This window comes from Marmota monax, unplaced genomic scaffold, assembly GCF_021218885.2.
Source record: "Marmota monax isolate L192 unplaced genomic scaffold, Marmota_monax_Labrador192_F-V1.1 WCK01_AAM20220418_F8-fsc00063, whole genome shotgun sequence".
In the NCBI taxonomy this organism is placed as follows: domain Eukaryota; kingdom Metazoa; phylum Chordata; class Mammalia; order Rodentia; family Sciuridae; genus Marmota; species Marmota monax.
In genome coordinates, this window is record NW_026693726.1 from 2,128,241 (window position 1) to 2,149,836 (window position 21,596).

Consider the following 21,596-nt stretch of genomic DNA (forward strand, 5'->3'; position numbering starts at 1 on the left):
AACCAGCCAATCCTAAACCTACCAACCCTGCCTTACCTGTTCCTTTTCATAGAAAATAAAATAAAAGCTCTTGCCCATGTTCCTCCTCTCTGTCAACCTCCAGACAGCCCCAGTGCGTCCCTGCATGCACCTGGGAGCTCTGGGCAGGGCATCATGCCAACAGCTCTCAACTGTTTCTAGAGCTCCATAACAATAAAAAGTCTTCCTTCAAGACAGTCACTCCTGTATCCTCCTCTTCCCACACCTGATTAACAGATTCCAGGTCCTCTTAAAATAAGAACACCACTTTTGAAAAATAAAAATATACTCAATTTATTCTAATTGAGACGAGGGTGGTATGTGATGGTAAAATTCAAACAAAAGAGTTTTTCTTCAGTATGCCCAGCAATGGCTTCTGCAACACATCTGTATCGGCCCTAAAACAAGGGGGAAAAAAATACAAGTTAAAATGTTAAACTTTGCTATTTTTAAATATCTTTTTAGTTGCAGTTGGACACATTATTTGCTGAGGATCGAACCCAGCATCTCGCATGTGCTAGGTGAGCGCTGTACCGCTGAGCCACAACCCCAGCCCCAAATGCTGCTCTTTTTAAAGAATTTTTATTGTCAGTACTGCAATTGAACCTGGACTGAGACTGGCCTCAAATTTGTGATCCTCCTACCTCAGCCTCTTGAGTAGGTGGAATTACAGGCATGTGCCACAGCACCTGGCTTAAAAAGAACTTCCTTAATGCCATGTAATTAAATTGTTTATATTTTCTTCTGGTGGTAGGAGCTAAACCCAAGCCTCATGCATGCTAGGCAAGCTTTCTACCACTGAGCTACACTCCCAACCCAGTTATCAGTTTTTCAGTTTTCAAATGACATGGAATATTACATGCCTTTGAATTCAATGATTATAGATTCCATTTATTTCCCAATTAAAAGATGAGGAGTTGGGGGTGTTGGCTTTTGCCTATAATCCTAGCAACTCAGGAGGCTGAGGCAGGAGGATTGCAAGTTCAAGGCTAGCCTTGACAACTTAGGGATACCCTATATCAAAATTAAAAAAAAAAAATTTAAATGAGCCTGGATATGTAGCTCAATGGTAAAATACCTCTGGGTTTGATCCCTAGTACCAAAAAAAAAAAAAAAGAAAGAAAAAGAAAAAAGAAAAAACTGAGGACTTGGGGCTGGGGATGTGGCTCAAATGGTAGTGCGCTCGCCTGGCATGCGTGCGGCCCGGTTCGATCCTCAGCACCACATACAAACAAAGATGTTGTGTCCGCCAGAAACTAAAAAAAATAAATATTAAAATTCTCTCTCTCTCTCTCTCAAAAATAAGTAAATAAAGGGATTCTAAGACAAAAATATTTTTTAAAAAAACTGAGGACTTATACAATTCTTAGAAAATAGCCTATGAGTTTCTCAGATATTATGCTTTTTGTAACAAAACATCTAAAGAATATGCTTTAATAAAGTTTATTTTTAAATAGTTTCCAAAAGTGAAATATATAAAATTTCATTGCCAGTTATATGATACAAATATCTAAAATTACATTGGTATTCATTGAGGCAGTAGTTATTTTTAGAAAGGTCTGGACATTCAAGGTAAGTTCCAAAGAAAATTTTTAAACAAAAATAAGCCTATAAGTTATGTGATTTCTATTCTCCTAAACAATTTATATAATTAGTATATTGCATGAGTAGTTATACACTATTACTGACTTATATACAGTGATTGAACAGTGCTTTCATATGAAGCCCATTCAACAGATTAATAAAATGAGCATTCTCATTACTTTTAGCCTTGTATGTTAGAGGAAAAAATGACAAAAAAGAGTTAATCACATGTGCAATTTTTCCATATTCTACAAAAGGAAGAAATACCTACAACTAAAATTTTTAAACATTTTAATCTTGAACCACTATTTTTAGAGGTTGTAAATTACTTCTTTCAAACTCTTAACACATCTGGTACTGCAAAAGGTTAAGAACATACAAAATAAATTTTGAAGAATACCTTAAGAAATAGTATTCCCCTGAAGGAGAACGGTATTGTTGTATTCACAGTCTCTGCAAACATAATGCAAAATACATCATTATTAGGTGATCTTTCTTTTCTTTCTTTCTTTTTTTAATTGCATGGAACATCCCTTTATACACAACACTGGCTACTGGCAAAGGCAGTCTCAAGTAAAACTAGAGAATAATAGATCTTACACCCTGACTAGTACTCTCCTATGGCTTCTTCTGCCCCACAGAGCCTCTCTCTTAGGGGATGCAAACTTTTAAGATGAACTGGTCTCAAAAATGAATGAATGAATGAATGAAAATATGCATTATCTCAGGTTATATATGTACATATTTAATTGTAGTTTTCAAAAATATTGTTGCACCTTTACCTGGATGTAATAGAGAAAACTTTTCCTAAGGGTGGGAGAGATATTCCAAAGGCAGCCAGACAACTGAAGCTCCTCTTATCACAGCACTGAGAAGCTTGACTAAGGTCAATAGACACAAGGAGGGTTTGGGAGAGGGTAAATAGAAAGAAATTCAGTAAGAGGCACCAAAAACACAGAGTGAAGGAATCACTCCCGGTTCTTCTCTAGCACAGTAAGGTAACTGTTGGGCAAAACAACCTATGATATATTTCAAAAAAAATGACTGGTAAGTACATAATTCCCAATGCATAAAAATGATTCATGGTTGAAGAGATAGAAATGCTTATTACCCTGATTTGAGTAATAAACATTGTATACATGTATTGACTTATCATAACATACCCATAAAGATGTACAAATTTTAAAATAAAAAACAATTTTTAAAATAGAAGGCTAAGAACCCAATCAACAAATGGGCCAAGGACTTGAACAGAAACTTCTCAGAAGAGGATATACAATCAATCAACAAATACATGAAAAAATGCTCACCATCTCTAGCAGTCAGAGAAATGCAAATCAAAACCACCCTAAGATACCATCTCACTCCAGTAAGATTGGCAGCCATTATGAAGTCAAACAACAACAAGTGCTGGCGAGGATGTGGCGAAAAGGGTACACTTGTACATTGCTGGTGGGACTGCAAATTGGTGCAGCCAATTTGGAAAGCAGTATGGAGATTTATTGGAAAGCTGGGAATGGAGCCACCATTTGACCCAGCTATTCCCCTTCTTGGTCTATTCCCTAAAGACCTAAAAAGAGCATGCTGCAGGGACACTGCTACAACGATGTTCATAGCAGCACAATTCACAATAGCAAGACTGTGGAACCAACCTAGATGCCCTTCAATAGACGAATGGATAAAAAAAATGTGGCATTTATACACAATGGAGTATTACTCTGCATTAAAAGATGACAAAATCATAGAATTTACAGGGAAATGGATGGCATTAGAGCAGATTATGCTAAGTGAAGCTAGCCAATCCCTAAAAAACAAATGCCAAATGTCTTCTTTGATATAAGGAGAGTAACTAAGAACAGAGTAGGGTCGAAGAGCATGAGAAGAAGATTAACATTAAATAGGGATGAGAGGTGGGAGGGAAAGGGAGAGAGAAGGGAAATTGCATGGAAAGGGAAGGAGACCCTCAGGGTTATACAAAAGTACATACAAGAGGAAGTGAGGGGAAAGGGAAAAATAATACAAGGGGGACAAATGAATGACAGTAGAGGGGGTAGAGAGAGAAGAGGGGAGGGGAGGGGAGGGGGGATAGTAGAGGATAGGAAAGGCAGCAGAACACAACAGACACTAGTATGGCAATATGTAAATCAATGGATGTGTAACTGATGTGATTCTGCAATCTGTATATGGGGTAAAAATGGGAGTTCATAACCCACTTGAATCAAAGTGTGAAATATGATATATCAAGAACTATGTAATGTTTTGAACAACCAACAATAAAAAATTTAAAAAAAAACTACTCTAAGATACCATCTCACTCCAATAAGAATGGCAGCCATTATGAAGTCAAACAACAATAAGTGCTGGCGAGGATGCGGGGGGAAAGGTACACTCATACGTTGCTGGTGGGACTGCAAATTGGTGCAGCAAATTTGGAAAGCAGGATGGAGACTCCTTGGAAAGCTGGGAATGGAACCACCATTTGACCCAGCTATTCCCCTTCTCGGACTATACCCAAAAGACCTAAGAAGAGCATACTACAGGGACACAGCCACATCAATGTTTATAGCAGCACAATTCACAATAGCTAGAATGTGGAACCAACCTAGATGCCCTTCAATAGATGAATGGATTTTAAAATGTGGCATTTATACACAATGGAATATTACTCAGCACTAAAAGATTTAAAATCATGGCATTTGCAGGCAAATGGATGGCATTAGAGCAGATTATGCAAAGTGAAGTTAGCCAATCCCTAAAAAACCAATGCTGAATGTCTTCTCTGATATAAGGAGGGTGACTCAAAATGGGATAGGGAGGAAGAGAATGAGAAGAAGACTACCACTAAATAGGGAAGAGAGGTGGGAGGGAAAAAGAGGGAGAAGGGGAGTTGCACGGAAGATGGAAGGAGAACTTCATTGTTATACAGAATACATATATGATGTTGTAATGAGAAAAAGAAAAAAAAGTGTGTCACATTAGATTGGATAGAGAGAAAGGATGGGAGAGGAGGGGAGGAGTAAGGAGGATAGGAAGGGCAACAGAATAGAATTGACAATATGATTGATGTATGTATTATATGTCAAAATGCATTCTATTATCATGTAAGACTAAAAAATAAATAAATAAAATTTTAAAAAAAATAGAAGGCTAAGAATTTAGTTTCTGATTAAATGCACAGTTCCTAGCCATGAACAAGCCATGAAGCACAGCCAGAACTGGAGGAAAAACCACACTCTGCCATTCTCGTCAGACAGAGGAAACTGTTGAAGGGGGTAGAGGCAGGGAATAAGAATGGAAAGAAAGAAATATTTTGAATGTTAAACAAAAGATATAGTTTTCAGTTTTGATTTGGTGGTGCAGGGGACTGAACCCAGAAGCACTTTTTACCACTGACCTACATTCCCAGCTCTTTTCATTTTTTATTTGAGACAGAGTCTCCCTGTGTTGCTAACCTGGGATCCTCCTGTCTCAGCTGCCCAAGTACTGAGATTACAGGTGTATGCCACGCACCCAGCCAAAAATCTTCTTTAAGTAACAGTCAAATGTACAATTAAAATAGTTATTGTTCTCAGAATTGGCTACAGATAATACTTAAAGGCAGATAAATAGATTATGCCTGCATGCATACATCTGTTCTCATAAATATTTCTACTTCTGGGAGTATCTTTATTAAGAGTATAACACAGTGAGATGCTTCTTAAGCTCAGTGAAGGCATTGTATCTTCTTAATCTTTTTTTAAATATTTTTTAGTTATGCATGGGCACAATATCTTTATTTTGTTTATTTATTTTTATGTGGTGCTGAGGATCAAACCCAGGGTTTCACACGTGCGATGCAGGCGCTCTACCGCTGAGCCACAACCCCAGTCCTCTTCTTATATCTTTCATTCAAGGACAATTCAATTTAAAAATCTAATAGTCAATAAATATTTATTGAAAGTCTACTATATGCCAGGAACTAGGGAGATAATGGCTACTATAACAACATCCTTTCCCTCAAAGAGCTAAAGACAATTGGGGTATAGACAAATAAAGAAACTCTTCCAAGTACAATATGCAATGAAAAAAATACAGTAAAGATAAAGGTGGCAAAGCATTTTTGGAAAGAGATATGGTTCTGGAGCAAGGCTGTCTGGATTTGGTTGTCTTTTTTTATACATAGTAACTTTATTTGTAATAGCCAAAATCATAATTAACTCAACAATGCATTTATCCACTCATCAATAAGTGAGTGGATAAATGAATTTAGGTACATCCACACAATGCAATAGAAGGAAGCATATACAATAGCATCAATGAATGTCAGAGTTATTATGCTCAGGGAAAAAAGTCAGACAAAGAAGAACACATGCTGTATGAATTTGTGTATATGAACTATAGAAAATGAAATCTACTGTACAGTAATTGAAAGTAGGGGGCTAGTGATGTAGCTCAGTAGTGAAGCACATGTCTATCATACACTAAACCCAGGGTTCAAGCTCCAGGACCATAAAAAACAAAAACCCAAATGGGGGCAGGGGGTTATTACACCAGAACATTACACCAGAACATTAATCTATCTAGACATCCCATGATCTCTAATTCCTGAAAAGTACATGCTCCCCTTTCTCTATTTTTGCATATCAAATCTCTGCCCACCCTTCATATACAATTAAAATAGTTATATTTTATCATTGAGAGTCCTCTTCTGAATTCTCATGATATGCCAAATGTACTTGCTTTATTAGCTTGAGTATTGATCAGATATGTACGTCTGTGTGATTGTCACATACATAAGTAGTGCCTCTCTTTTCCTCCACCCTGCTCTATGAGGAGGACACGACTGACTGATTCATCTTCGCTTTCTCCATTGTGCCTTGTAGATGGTGTACCATAAATACTTATTCACATGTGAAAAGACAGAAATCATAGATGTGTCTTCTGAAATGAGTCATTATTGCATAGATTTCATTTCTCAGCTTCCAAGAAGAAAATAACACTAGAGCTATTTCTAGAAATGACTTCAGAAGTGAACTTTAAGACCTCATATCCAAAGAACAGAGCTCAAGGTCAGGATTTTGACCTGACATGACCACTCTGTATAGGATGGCTGAAAGGACTACCCCTGGAGTCTTCTCAGTGCCTATCAGGTTCCATCTGCTCCTTGTAGTTACACTTATCTATCCTTATTTGAGTTATTACTATGGATTTGGCTTCTATTAAGTTCATTTAAATTTTTTATAGACTCTTGCCTAGTTTTCTGCCTAATCAAGCTGTCGACCTTCCTAAGAGAGACCCATGTCTGTTCTCATAGCAAGTGGTGCCGGGGACACAGAAGTAATTGGATAAATATTGGTTGAACTGCACAAGATTGAAATGAGTTTGAAAAGTACTTTTAGAAATCTCAAGAAAAAAGTATATGTTCCTTATTGTTCTTCACTTCCAAAACCTTCAAAGTTTTGAAAATAGTATTTTGGTTCAAGGAACAGAATAAGGGAGTAGAAATTTTACTGCCAGGTATATCCACTGAAACTTTGCCATATAGACAAGGTTTGCTAAGGAAAACAAGAAGGGAAAATAGAATAAGCTGGATTTATTGTGTTTTGCATAATATCAGAAGAGAAAGGCATTGAATTGGGGCACAATCTGATTCAGTGAAAGAGCATAGGTTTGCACAAGAGTTAAATATCACAGTCTCTCTCTGCTTTCTGATCATCATGTGAGCTGCTTCCCTCTGCCACACTCTTCTGCCATGAGTTCTGCCTCACCTCAAGTCCTGAGAAATAGACTTCTATGGACTAAGACCTCTGAAACCATGAGCCCTCAAATAAACTGTTCCTCCTCTATAATTGTGCTGGTTGGGTCTTTTAGTCATAGTGGTAAATAGCTGACTAAAACCAAAATTTTACCAGGAATGGGGCCATTGCTGTGATTAATCAGACCATGTGGTTCAGAAGCTTTTGGAGCATTTTGGAATAGGTGGGAGGGATTCTGAGATGCTTAGCAGCATGAGCTGGTTTAGGTTGTTTAATGTAGGTTGTTTTAAGAGGAGCTTAATGGCCGATTCTGGTGGGAGCTAAGACTAGAATGCCAATAGGACCATGCACAGTGAAAATAGGGCTCAAGATTGTTCAGAAAAGGAGGTATCTATTGGAATTTGGAAGCAGAGGCCATTCATGTTATGTGCTGAGAAGCTGTCTGCATTTTGCCCATGTCCTGAGACTTTCTGTGAGGCTGGTTTTAAAAGCAATGGATTTCTTAATCTGAAAGAAGAAATGTCTAGGCAGCTTAGCACTCAGGAAGTGGTATGGGTATTTCTGGCAACTTTAAGCCAAGTTTATTATGATACTTGGAAGCAGAAAGCAGAGCAGAAAGATTTGAAAACTTGGACTTGAAAGGCAGTAGTAAAACTGAACCTAAGGACTTTGCAGTTGTTAAAGACATTATTGCCACTAAAGAAATCCTGAAGACTTTGCCAGAGACAATAAGAAAGAAGGCTTGAGGGCATCTTAGGTGCAGGAAAGACCACACCCATCTCAGGTTCAAGGGAGTAAAAGTGAAAATTCTCTTGAGAAGAGACAAGTATGGGATCCTTCTTGCACAAGGGGGCCTAAGGAGTGTCTTGAATGTGCTCAGCCACCCACACACTCAGAGACTGCTGCAGGTAGGGTCCCTGGAGGCTGGGCTACTGCTCAAATGGTGGCAGACCTTGGCATCAACCACGTGGTGCTGGTTCTGCAGGAATGCAGGATGCTATAGTTAGCGGGTCATGGAGGCTTCCACCAAGATTTCAAAGGAAGGCCTTGGAAGCCAGGCAAAGTGCACAGGATCGGATTCCCTGTGAGCACTCCCTGAGAAGACAAAGTATAGAGATTTGAGGAGAAAGCCAAAGCTGCAGTGGAGACCCCCAAGATTAAAAAATGCCAGTAACGTGGGACATCGACCTAGGAAAGCTGCAGGAATTGAACAGAGACAAGCCAACAGAAAGGCCCCTTGAGATGCAACCAACAAGACCACAGGAGTAGAGCTACATAAGCCCTTTGAAGAGGACATCATGCCATGTGCTCCAGATGCCAAACAAAGAACTACTTATAGCTGGATTTTGGTCTTGCTTTAGTCCCATCCATTCTTTCTATGCACCTATTTTTGTGAATGGAAATGTTTACTCTGTACCTTTATATATAGGATACTTGTAAATTGCTTTTAGTTTTATAGGAGCTTGCAATGCAAGATTGCCTTGAACCTCAGAGAAGACTTTGGACTTGAACTTTGAGCAATCTCAGAACTATTAAAAGACTTTGGAGACTCTTGGGAATGGATTAAATGTATTTTGCATTGTCAGATGAGTGTGAGCTTTTGGGGGCCAGGGGCAGAATGTCATGGTTTAGATGTGAGGTGCCCCCAAAAAGTTCACATGTGAGACAATGCAAGAAGGTTTAGAAAAGAAATAATTGGGTTACGAGAGCCTTAACCCAATCAGTGAATTAATCCCCTTATAGGGATTAATTGAGTGGTAACTGAAGGCAGGTGGGGTGTGGCTAGAGGAGATAGGGCTCTGGGGGAATGGCTTTAGGGTATATATTTGTATCTGGCAATTGAAGACCTTGTTGCCTCCAAGAGAACCCGAGACTCCCACATACCTATAGAGTAGAGGTTGTCATCAAGCCCTTGCAGAGAAAGAGCCACCACCATGCTCTGCCAAGAGCAGGCATAGCACAAAAGATCACAACCCAGCTGGCCAAAAGAGCAGCTTCTGAAATATGTGTCAACTTGTGGGGGAGGGTGACAAGCCAAGTCAGGGCCGGGGCCAGTGGGCCAACATCTTTGAAACAGGGGCACCAGAAACTTGGGCAAAAGTATGGAAGTGAGCAGCTGATAAGGCCACAGTTACTGCCACCACCTCCTGGTATCTATCCTCAGGCAGACATAGGCAGTAGAAACTGAGAAAGTGAGGATTGGGGGGCAGGTGGCCAACACAGGATGGATTTTATTAGAAAAAAAGAAAACACCCAAATATGTGCCTGCCCTGTTGACCTGGAATATCCTGTGCCGGAGCACGGGTGAGGTTCCTGAGAACAGTTGGTGAGCAGAGACAGGATGGGATGGGCATTGCTTCTCAGGTGACATTAGGGCTCTGAGGAGGACACTAACAGAGCTACATCTCCTGGACTGTTGTCAAATAGTAAAGAACAGACTTTGTTGCACATTTCATTCTTAGGAAACGGGATTACCCTGCAGAGGTTCTTGATTTGCAGAAAACACTGCGTGTCAATGCAATGACAAAGTACAGGCAGAAACGTCACCTCTGAGACTTGGGGGGGGGGGGGTCCAGTGGTTGGGCTTTTCAAGGGGCCACTCTGGAACCTGGAACCCTTGGGCTGACAGGACCATGTCTGGATTGGTTACTGTATGGTAGACGGACTGGCAATAGTTTTTTGTTTGTTTGTTTGTTTGTTTTTTAATGTGTCTTTCGTAATAAAAAGATACCAAGGACACCCACAGAACCCAGGCAGGCCCAGGACAGTCCCGCTGACACCCGCAGAGCCTTGCACTTGGTCTGGAGACAACCAACAGCCACAGTGCTACATGCCACAAGCTGCATCTCTGAACATATCACCCAAAGCCACCGGCCAGCCTCCCTCACCTGACCAGACACTCCATCGCAGAAAGCAGCTGCCTCCATCTTGGGACACTTCATTGCCACCTTTAGTTGGGGCAACTCCAGCTTGGAACACCAGCTGGGCAGATACCAATAGTCCTCGATTCCCCCCTCCCCCTGGCAGCTGCTAAACCAGCACAGTGACTGCCCAATACAAAATAGCTTTCCAAGAGAGATGTGCAGCCCCCAGAGTGCAACCCACAAGACCTCTAGAGAGAAAGGTCCCCAGTTAGGAAGTAAAGAGGGAGAGGGTGAGTGAGATACAGTTTAGAGAATAAATTAGAAACCAAGAACTGTGAGGGCTACAGGCAATCTAAGGAGATAAGAGCAGGCACCCACATCACACAAGGGGGCCCCAGAGGACATCCTTGGGGTGCAGTCTCCCATTGGGGACTGGCTGATGCCATACCCCACTTCCAGGTGTCCTGCACCCAAGACCAACCCTCCCTCCCTGGTATCCTTCACCATCCTGAGGGTGGAGATACCAGCAAACAACAGACAACCCCACCTATTAGATGAGAAGGGAAGCAGGAAAGATACTGATCTCCAACCAAAACAATCCTTGCTTCTTTCAGTTTCTTCAAGATTTTTTTTTCTTTTTTCTCCCTCTCTATTCTCCCACCCTCACATTCCCAACATTTGTGAAACCAAATACTTTGCACGAATTAGGATACTGAGGACGGGATGTCTGCATAGTATATTACAGTTGTGTTGAATATTCTTCTATTTTTATATTTTTCTTAATGTTTATGTATGTTTGTTTTATGTACTCTATTGTCATCCCACTTACTTGTCTCCCCAAAATCACATTCTCTCTCTTCTCCTGTTACTAACCATCTTGTTTAGATTCCTCTTTCACACTTCCTAAGAACTAATAACTATATCCTCACCTCCTACCCCTTCAACATCTTATCCTACACCTCACCCCCTGTTCTTTGTCCACCATCAGAAATTGTAAACCCTTTTGCAAACCTATTGTTTATACTGTAGATAATAATTGAACTCACCATTTCTATATATTGTGACAAAACTGTAAACAGCTTAATAGCAACTCTATGGTTTAAGGTTGTATATTGTTCATATTGGGATCTGTTAACATTGTTCTTCCCCTTAAGGAGAAGTATTGGAACCCTGCAGGGGCACTATAAACCTATAGGGTAAAAATAGCAATGTCACAGATCCGCAGAGCTAGAAGGGAAGACACACAAGCAACATTTTTAAAAAGGGAAAAAAAGTGCCCAAAACAAATCAAGATACTACATTATCAGAATCCACAGCCAGCACAACAGAAGAAGTGACAGAGAAGGAGTTCACAATGTACTTAATTAAAATGTTCTGTGAATTAAAGGATGATATAAGAGAACAAATATAGGCAGCAAAAGATAATTTCAATAAACAGATACATAAGCAAATACAAGAAGCAAAAAATTACTTCAATAGGGAGATAGAGGTTCAGAAAAAAAAAAAAACAGAAATCCTTGAAATGAAAGAAACAATGAACCAATTAAAAGCTCAACAGAAAGCATCACCAACAGATTAGACCAGTTGGAAGACAGGACCTCAGACAGACAATGAAGACAAAATATATAATCTTGAAAAGTATGTAGATCACACAGTGAAGATGGTAAGAATCCATGAGCAGAACATTTAAGAAATATGGGATAACATAAAAAGACCAAATTTAAGAGTTATTGGGATAGAGGAAGGCATAGAGTTCCAAACCAAAGGAATGAACAATTTACTCAATGAAATACTATAAGAAAATTGTCCAAACACAAAGAATGAATTGGAAACCAAATATAAGAGGCTTACAGGATACCAAATGTACAAAATCACAACAGACCCACACCAAGGCACGTTATAATGAAAATGCCTAACACACAGAATAAGGAGAGAATCTTAAAAGTCATGAGAGAAAGGAATCAGATTACATATAGGGGGAAACCAATTGGGATATCTGCAGATTTTTCAACCCAGACCCTGAAAGAGAAGATCCTGGAACAATATATACTAAACTCTGAAAGAAAATGGATGTCAACCAATAATCTTATATCCAGCATAATTAAGCTTTACATTTGATGATGAAATAAAAACCTTCCATGATAAACAAAAGTTAAAAGAATTTACAGCTAGAAAGCCTGCACTACAGAACATCCTCAGCAAAATATTCCATGAGGAGGAAATGAAAAACAACAATAAAAATCAGCAGAGGGAGGTATTACACTAAAGGAAAAACTAATCAAAGGAGAAACCAAGTCAAGTTAAATACCAAAAATGTCTGGGAATACAAATCATGCCTCACTAATAACCCTGAATGTTAATAGCCTAAACTCACCAATCAAAAGACATAGACTTGCAGATTGGATTGAAAAAAAATCAGTCAATATGCTGCCTCCAAGAGGTTTATCTCAGAGGAAAAGACATCCTCAGACTGAAGGTGAAAGGTTGGGAAAAAAACACATACCACTCACATGGACTGCAGAAACAAGCAGGGATCTCCATTCTCACATCAAATAAAGTAGACTTCAAACTAAAGTTAATCAAAAGAGATTAAGGACATTTCATACTGCTCAAGAAAACCATACATCAAAAAGGCATAACAATTATAAATATATATGTCCCAAACAATGGAGCATCTAAATTCATCAAACTCAAGTTCAAGAGTCAAATAGACAGACCACAGCACAATAATTCTGGGTGACTTTACCACACCTCTTTCAGCACTGGAGAGATCTTCCAAATAAAAGTTGAACAAAGAAAACTATAGAACTCAATAATATAATCAATAACAGGCTTAACTGACATATATAGAATATTTCATCCTTCAACAAGCAAATATACTTTCTTCTCAGCAACACATGGGTCCTTCTCTAAAATAGACCATATACTATGCCACAAGGCAACTCTTAGCAAATACAAAAAAGTAGAGATGCCACCCTGCATTCTATCAAATCATAATGGAATGAAATTAGAAATCAATGATAAAATAAAAAATAAAAACTACTCCAACACCTGGAGATTAAATAATATGTGATTGAATGAACAATAGATTGCAAAAGACATAAAAGAAGAGATTAAAAAATTCTTAGAGGTAAATGAGAACACTATGCAATATATCAAAATCTCTGGGACACTATGAAGGCAGTACTAAAAGGAAAGTTCATTGCATAGAGTTCATTTCTTAAAAGAAGAAAAAGTCAACAAATAAATGACTTAACATTGCATCTCAAAGCCTACAAAAAAGAAGAACAAATCAACACCAAAAGCAGTAGAAGACAGGAAATAATTAAAATTAGAGCTGAAATCAATGAAATTTAAACAAAAGAAATAATTTTAAAAATTGACAGAACAAAAAGTTGGTTCTTTGAAAAAATAAATAAAATTAATAAACCCTTAGACATGCTAACAAAGAGAAGGAGAGAGAAAACTCAAATCACTAACATCTGTGATAAAAAAAAAATTATATCACAACAGACACTACAGAAATACAGAAGATAATCAGAAATTATTTTGAACATTTGAACTCCAATAAAATTCTTATAAAGAATTATGTTCCATTCCGTAAGCAAGATGAGCTGAATGCTTACCTCCCTTCAGAGCTCTGCAAAAAGAATATTCATCATTGGCTCCTCGGCAAATAACTTCTTTGCGCTTTGGCAAATTCATGGAGTTGACAGATATATAGAGATTGAAATATAATTGTTTTAAATCTCTCCCTTAAAAAGAAAAAATTCCATTAGCCCCTTAAATAAGAAATTCTCCTATACAGAACAGCATTTTTTTTCATACTTAGCATGTGCCCTGGGCTTTTCCTACATTATTTCATTTCATCATCACAACTATCCATGAGGTGGGTGTTATTATTGCCCTCAGGTTCTGCAAACAGAAGTTCCAAGAGGGCAACTTTGTGGTCAAGTAGTATGTTCCATGGTAAGGGCTATGTATGTCTTGTCTAAAAGTAGAGAAACCTTCATAACTTGATATTGGAAACTATCAAAGACATAAAATTTTCAGTTCTAGTCTCTTCTGCTAGAAAATTCAAAGGAAAGGAAGTGAAGACAATTAACTCATGCCAACTTTTTAGTATTTTTGATGAAACATTCTTGCAGAATAAATTTGAATTTTTTAATTAAAAATTAAATATATGGCCTTTAAACCTTCTTCATGATCTCTCTATTACCAGTTAATGTGGAAAATTCCAGTAAATGATACATTTGCCTGAACTCTTACAAAGTATTCAACCAGTCCAAATGGAAAAGATGTACAATCTTTTATCTAAGGAAAACAATTATTGTAACTACTACCTCACTGAAAATGTTTTTCTAATAAGGTCATGAATCATTGTAGAATATATAAAGAACTAGAGGGCTGTAGTTGTAGCTCAGTGGTAGAGTGCTTGCCTCACATGCATGAGGCACTGGGTTTGATCCTCAGTACCACATAAAAATAAATAAATAAAATAAAGATATTGTGTCCATCTACAACTAAAAACATATTTTTTTAAAAAAAGAACTCAACATGACACCAAAAAAAAAACCAAATAAGTCAATAAATGGGCAATTGATGGACACTTTTCTAAAGAAGTACAAATGGTCAACAATAATAAGATGTTCAACATCTCTAGTTCTCAGGGAAATGCAAATCAAAATTATACTGAGATTTCATCTCACTCCAGTTAGACCAGAAATCATCAAGAATACAAATAACAACAAATATCAGAAGGAGGGTAGTTGGCAGGTAGCCTAGAGCTCAGTGTAGCACTCACCCATAGACCAAGCTCTTACAGGATGCTCCTGGAACAATGAAGTACCACAAAGTCCCTCAAACCAGGCAAGTCCTGTCCGTCATGGGTCTCTTGTGGTAAGCAGCCTTTGCTCCAGGGCTCCTCACTGACCTGGCTAAGAGGATCTCAAGGATACATTTTTGTTGTGATGATCATCTTATCTAATTCTCTTTCCTTCTCTTTCACTTTTCATTTTTGTTGTTTATACTTTGGTGTGTGTGTGTGTGTGTGTGTGTGTGTGTGTTGGTTTTTGGTTTTTTGAGACAGGGTCCCACTATATTGCCCAGGCTAGTTTCAAATTTTGGGGGCTCAAGAGATCCTCCTGCCTCACCTTCTTGAGTAGCTGGGACCACAGACACACACCACAAGCCTAGCCTCTTTCACTTCTCAAAGGTATCAGAACTGAACTCCAATCTGAATCCTCTTCATGACTTCTGTGGCCTCCTCTCCCCTTTATTGTTCACAGGCATTTCCCACAATAAAGCTCTAGAACGAGAGCCTTACTGCTATCATTTCACTTATCATGTTATGTTATCTGCATAGCCATATGTCCTATTGCACTGAGATTCTTGAAGATCAAAAGAATGCCCTATCAATAAATTTACAGTCTACATAATACTTGAAATATACCAAGTATTTACAAAGTATCTTTCCTGATCCTGTTGTGTATGTGTGTGTGATGCTAGGGATCAAACCCATGGACTCATGTATGACAGGCAAATGCTCTACCACTGACCTAAACCACCCAGCCCTAAGTATTTTTTAGTGAAAAAGTGAATGCAAAGATAAGAATATCAAAATACAAATGAAACAATTAGTTGCAGGGAAATTAAACACTGAGAACTGAAATACTCAGAAATTAAAACACAATTATTGCCAGGTATGGTGGTGCAGGTCTGTAATCCCAGCAATTCAGGAGGCTGAGGCAGGAGGAACACAAGTTCAAGGCCAGCCTCAGCAATATAGTGAGGCTCTAAGCAACTTAGCAAGACTAACCAAGAAGGATGTTTCAAATTTTTTTAAAAAAGGGCTGGGACATGGATCAGTGTTTGAGCTCCCTGGGTTCAATCTCTGGTACTCAAACAAAAAACCACAACTGTCTATCATTCTGAGTTCTATTTCCATTTTTATCCCTATGTCCTTAGGTAATCCTCTACCCATGAGTGCGAAGTGGCCCAGTGACTTGCTTCTAACCAACAAAATACAGCAAAGACGACAAGTATCATTCTACAAATACACTACGTTAGACTGTCACTTCCTCTTTGTTATCTGACTGTCCCTCTGGCTGGCTTTGAGGAAGCAAGAATTTAATTTGAAAAAACCCGTGTGGCAAGGAACTGAGGGATAGCCAACAGCCAATATTCAGAAACTATACTGTCAACAAACACATGAGCTTAGAAGTGGTTCTTCCCTGGGTAGCCCACAGAAGAGACCACAGCCCTGGTCAATGCCAAGACTGTAGCCTTGTTGGAGACTCTGAAGTTAGCACAGGTAAGCCATATCCAGACTACTGACCTACTATGAGATTATAAGATAATAGATGCGTACTGTTTTAAGCTACTAAGATTGTGATAATTTGCTATATAACAATATATAATTAGTACAAGTATATTTGGAACCCAGGGCTGCTTTAATTAAAAAAAAAATAATGAAAAATAAATGCAAAGACAAGACTAATATATACAAATAGAATGATTAGATTCAGGAAAATTAAAACACAATTGTCTATCATTCATTTCTTGGATGCTAGAGGACTAAAATTAGGAGGAGGGGAGGGTGTTTATCAAGTTTCTTTGGGACCCTGTCCCAAAATAAAAAACGAAAAGGACTGCCCTTTTTATTTTTTATTTTGAGACAAGTTCTCAATAAGTTGCTTAGAGTCTCACTAAGTTGCTGAGGCTGGCCCCAAACTTGTAGTCCCTCCTGCCTCAGCCTCCTGAGTTGCTGCGATTTCATGCATGAGCCACTGAGCCCAGCTATCATTGATATATCTTAAATAATTAGCTGATCTACAGAAACAAAAAAAATTGTACTTACTTGGAATGTAGAAAATATGCAAAAATCCTTCAGTGCCTTTCAATGATATACAGGGTTCAGGTCTAACTAAAATAGGAAATTTAATGTCATCTAAACAGAAAAAAGGATAATGTCAATAAGTTATTATATATCACTTCTAGTAAATACATATATTCTATCATTCCCCCCAAAGATACCTTTTGTAGTAAAATTATACAAGGACATCAGCAACATGATAGAGTAGAAAGCCCCTTGATTTACCACCACAAACACAACAATTCATAGACAAACTCCATCTGTTAAAAATCATACACTAGGGTTGGAGTTGTGGCTCAGTGATGAAGCACATGCCTAGCATGTGTGAGGCACTGGGTTCGCTTCTCAGCACCACATACAAATAAATAAGATAAAGGTACATTGACAACTATAATAATAATAATAATACTAAAGAAAAAAGGTAAATGACCAATACTCTTAGTATGTTGTACTTCCAACATATTTACATACTGGTATTCAATAAATTATTTTAAAAAATCACAAACTAATTAAAATTCTCCTGCACCCAGGAGAACAGAAAACCAGACTCACCAAAAACATCCAGGAGATTTAGGATAGCCTCTCTCAGAGTTCCTTACCCCAGTATAGCCCTATACAATATAGAAAAGACTTCCTAGCCCCTGGTCCCAATCAGGGGAGAGAAGAAATTGATTTGCATGTCCAGCACCCCAATTCTTCCAGGAAGTTCCCCAGAGGACTGGATTATTGGAGCTCATATCGATCAGTCTGCCACATTCTAGCTGCTTAGGAGAAAATTAAGGCCCTGGCTTGGGATGGCAGATACTATTGATCCTCCCCTCTGCTCAGCACGTTATGAGCTGATGGAAAATCCCAGTTCTCAGCTTGTGCCTGGGGAGGGAAAGAGTTTGACCCTGACATCCAGCACCACAACTTCTCTGGGGATCCCCTAAAACTAGTATCTGTCTCACTAGTCCTAGAGATCAGACAGTAGCGCAGTCTAGCTATCTGGGAGAGAAGGCAATAGTTGCTTGGGCTCATAGATGCTATTCCCCTGAGGAATTATTGTCTAAAAACTTCTCAAATCTGGGAAAGGAAAATCCAGGGAGTCTAAAAGACCCCAAACTAAATGAACTAAAAAAATTTCACACCAAGACACAGAATAATCATATTGTTACAAGTTAAAGAGAAAATTTTGAAAACACCAAGAGAAAAGATGATGGTTGATGATCTATGATGGTGGTAGCAGGGGCATGGGGAGAATGGTGGAACTTTGGACAGGGCAAGGGGAGGGTGGGAAGGGGTTATGCGGGTAGGAAAGATGGTGGAATGAGATGGACATCCTTACCCTAGGTACACGTATGATTGCACAAATGGTGTATCTCTACACCTTGTACAACCAGAGAATTGAAATGTTGCTCTCTATTTGTGTATGATGAATTGAAATACATTCTGCTGTCATGAACAACTAAGTAGAACAAATAAAAATAATAATAAAAAAGGAAAGAAAACAGGATGGTTATGTACACGGGAAAAGAAGAAGGAGGAGGAGAAGAGGGAGGAGGAGGCAGAAGAAGAAGATCCTTTAAACTGAATTTAATTCAACTGACTCAGCCAATCTGTAGAAAGCAAATAAAAATGGGGGTGGGGAGTACTGGGCACTGAACTCAGGGGCTCTCTACCATTGACCTACACCCCCAGCCCTTTTTATTCTGAGACAGGGTCTCAATAAATTGGAGCCTAACCTCAAACTTGTGATCCTCCTGCCTCAGTCTCCCAACTTGCTGGGATGACAAGTGCGCACCAACACACCCAGTTTAAGACAAAGAGGATCTTTAACAGACTTCAAATGTTAATGAAACAGAAGGAAGGTGAGGAAGTTCTGGTTAAAATAATAGACTGTACAATTAAAAGGCTGGTAAAGAGTCTGACATGCATGGAGTAGAGGACCCACCAGCTGCCAAGACACACATGCTTCACCGGAAGGATTGTATGTTACAGCCCCTGCATTCATATGTTGAAGTCCTAACTCCCAATGTCACGGAAAGAGACAGAGATAGAGATAAAGACTTTAAAGAGATGAATGAGTTAAAATAAGGACATGAGGGTGGCCCCAATCCAATCGGACTGGTGTCTTTATAAGAGGAAATTTGGACACACAAAGAGACACCAGGATGTGCTCACAAACAGCAAAGGCCAGATGAGGACATAGAGCAAAAGCAGCCATCTACAGGTGTCTTAGTCTGTTTTGTACTACTATAACAGAATATCAAAGACGGGGTAATTTATAAAGAACAAAAATACATTTCTCACGGTTTTGGAGCCTGGGAAGCCCAACATCAAGGTGCTGGCCTTTGGTAAGGGCCTTCTTTCTATATCATCTCATGGCAAAAGGTCAAGAGAGGGAGAGAGAGTATACTCTTCTATTTATTTTATTATTTCATTTTATTTCTTTGCTTTTTTTTCTTTTTCTCCCACCCCCATACTAGGGATTGAAACCAGGGTGCTATACCACTGAGCCACATCCCCAGTCTTTTTTTTTTTTTTTTTTTTTTGACACAGGGTCTTGAAAAGTTGCTGAGGCTGGCCTGCAACTTGTGATCCTCCTGCTTCGGCTTTCTGAGTTGCTGGGATTATGGGTGTGCACCACCATACATGACTCTGTCTTACTCTTACATGGGTCGATTATTATCCTAATTCCCCAGAAGGGACTATATATTAGCATTAGTGTTTCTTCAGAACAGTGAAGACATACTCCCCCAAATTAAAATACAATAGAAAATATTGTGTTTAAACAGGCTTCTTTATTACAGAACTTCTCTGAACTCAAAATACATTTGTCAGTCTCACTAAGATGATTAAGCCACAGATCCTTTTTTCCCCAAATAATTTCTAAGAACTTATGTTTTGGGAAACATTACTTTCAACCATCCTGACATCACTAGTGAGTAGAAGAGGGCAGTCAACCCACAGTGAGCAGCTCAGTGGAAAGTACCAAACCAAAACAGCTGTCAGGCCCTTCAGATTCTAGCCACTTGCCAATGAGAAAATGTGGGAGGGGAAAGGATGAGACACCAGCTAATAGCAACAGATATAACTAACTTTAAAAAGTCAATATTATTGTTTCTAATGTGACCCTGTTTTCAAATCTTTACCTCAAAGCAATCCTTAGAAAGTAGGCTCTAAAATCACTTTCATTTTTATAACTATAAAAGCTAGGGCACAGAGAGGCTAACTATTTTGCTCAAGATCACACACCTAGAAACCAACAGACCAGGAAGATGATTTCCAAGAGCCCTCTAAAATCACAGCCTCGAGCAGAAATAACCTCCAGTAAGCAGCTAGGAATGTTATACCTTTCAGGAAGAAGAACCAGTTATTCTTGGGGTTGAGGCGAAAAAAAAAAAAAGGAAACAGTCCTCCTGAAACTGGGAAGAAACCGAAACCTGGGCTCAAGGTAGAGACAGCTGACCACAGAGACCAACAGAATCACTTGGGGGACAAGCACAAGAATTCAGAGATTTCTCAAGCTCTGTGAGGGGTCAAGAAGATGCATACAGAGAAGTGAGCAGCAGTTGCTTTCCCCCTGGGTAGCAGCAGCAGCAGCTCATGTGTCAAGACAGCAGCAAATTTCTTGTGAAAACTTCCCTCAAAGAGTTGAGTCCACAAATACAAGTTGTTGCTGTTTTACTTACCACAGTAGGTGTAAGCAATGGTTGCATCAGAGGAGCTGCAGGTCCAGTGTTGCTCCTCAGGTTCAGTAAGTATGGAAGAAAACATAGTAGAAAAGAGCATAAATGATAACATAATGTGATAGATCCAAAACTTTAAAAATGCAACAACAAAAAAATCGGTAACAAATCATCAGATTCTTCCTTCCAGTAAATAGGAAAAATTTAACTTAGTCATCAGTCACATGATTTCTGAGTTCCTATCCAACTGTTTCCTCTTTCTATGTGCATGTGTGACTGTGTGTGTGTGTGTGTGTGTGAGAGAGAGAGAGAGAGAGAGAGAGAGAGAGAGAGAGAGAGAGAGAGAGGGCGGGGATATTAATTGATTTAAGCACTTCCTGCAAGGGGAGAGAGGGAAATGACTTTAATGCACTCTTTTTGAACACTTGATGCAAATTTAAAGCAACCAGAGCTTTAAAATCAACATACTTAAGACACTTGCCAGGCAATAGCAAAGAAACCACCTGTTGAGCTCTTTTTAATCTTCAACAGATGCACTTTTTCCATCTGCATTGTTGTTCTATGGCACAACCTCCACCCTCCCCCCACCTCCCCACCCTCACCCTGGGCATTGAACTCAGAGGCACTTCATCTCTGAGCCACATCCCCAACCCTATTTTGTATTTTATTTAGAGACAGGGTCTCACTGAGTTGCTTGGCGCCTCGCTTTTGTTGAGGCAGGCTTTGAACTGGAAATCTTCCTACCTCAGCCCTGCCCCCACCAACCCCTGAGATTACAGGCGGGCGCCACTGCGCCCTGCCCCCACAACCTCTTCGTTCAACAATTTTTGATGGCTCATGGACATATAGA

General features: G+C 39.1%; 1 protein-coding gene across 1 annotated transcript; it reads right to left on the bottom strand.

The window, feature by feature from the left end:
- Nucleotides 1–286: 286 nt before the first annotated feature.
- Ly96 (lymphocyte antigen 96) lies at nucleotides 287–21,045 on the bottom strand. Its single transcript, XM_046460575.1, has 5 exons — nucleotides 20,750–21,045; nucleotides 17,061–17,150; nucleotides 13,828–13,956; nucleotides 2,003–2,055; nucleotides 287–416 (listed from the first exon to the last, which is right to left on the bottom strand). Exons 1-5 carry the CDS (start codon nucleotides 20,859–20,861, stop codon nucleotides 318–320), a joined length of 483 nt encoding a protein of 160 aa, XP_046316531.1. The 5' UTR covers nucleotides 20,862–21,045; the 3' UTR covers nucleotides 287–317.
- Between the last annotated feature and the right edge of the window lie 551 nt (nucleotides 21,046–21,596).

Coding starts and splice junctions, on each gene's coding strand:
- Ly96 (XM_046460575.1), bottom strand. CDS start 20,861: ATGTTATCATTTATGCTCTTTTCTACTATGTTTTCTTCCATACTTACT. Junction 2,056..13,827: donor TTGCAGAGCTCTGAAGGGAG/GTAAGCATTCAG, acceptor TTATGTTTGCAG/AGACTGTGAATACAACAATA. Junction 417..2,002: donor GGGGAATACTATTTCTTAAG/GTATTCTTCAAA, acceptor CCCTTGTTTTAG/GGCCGATACAGATGTGTTGC.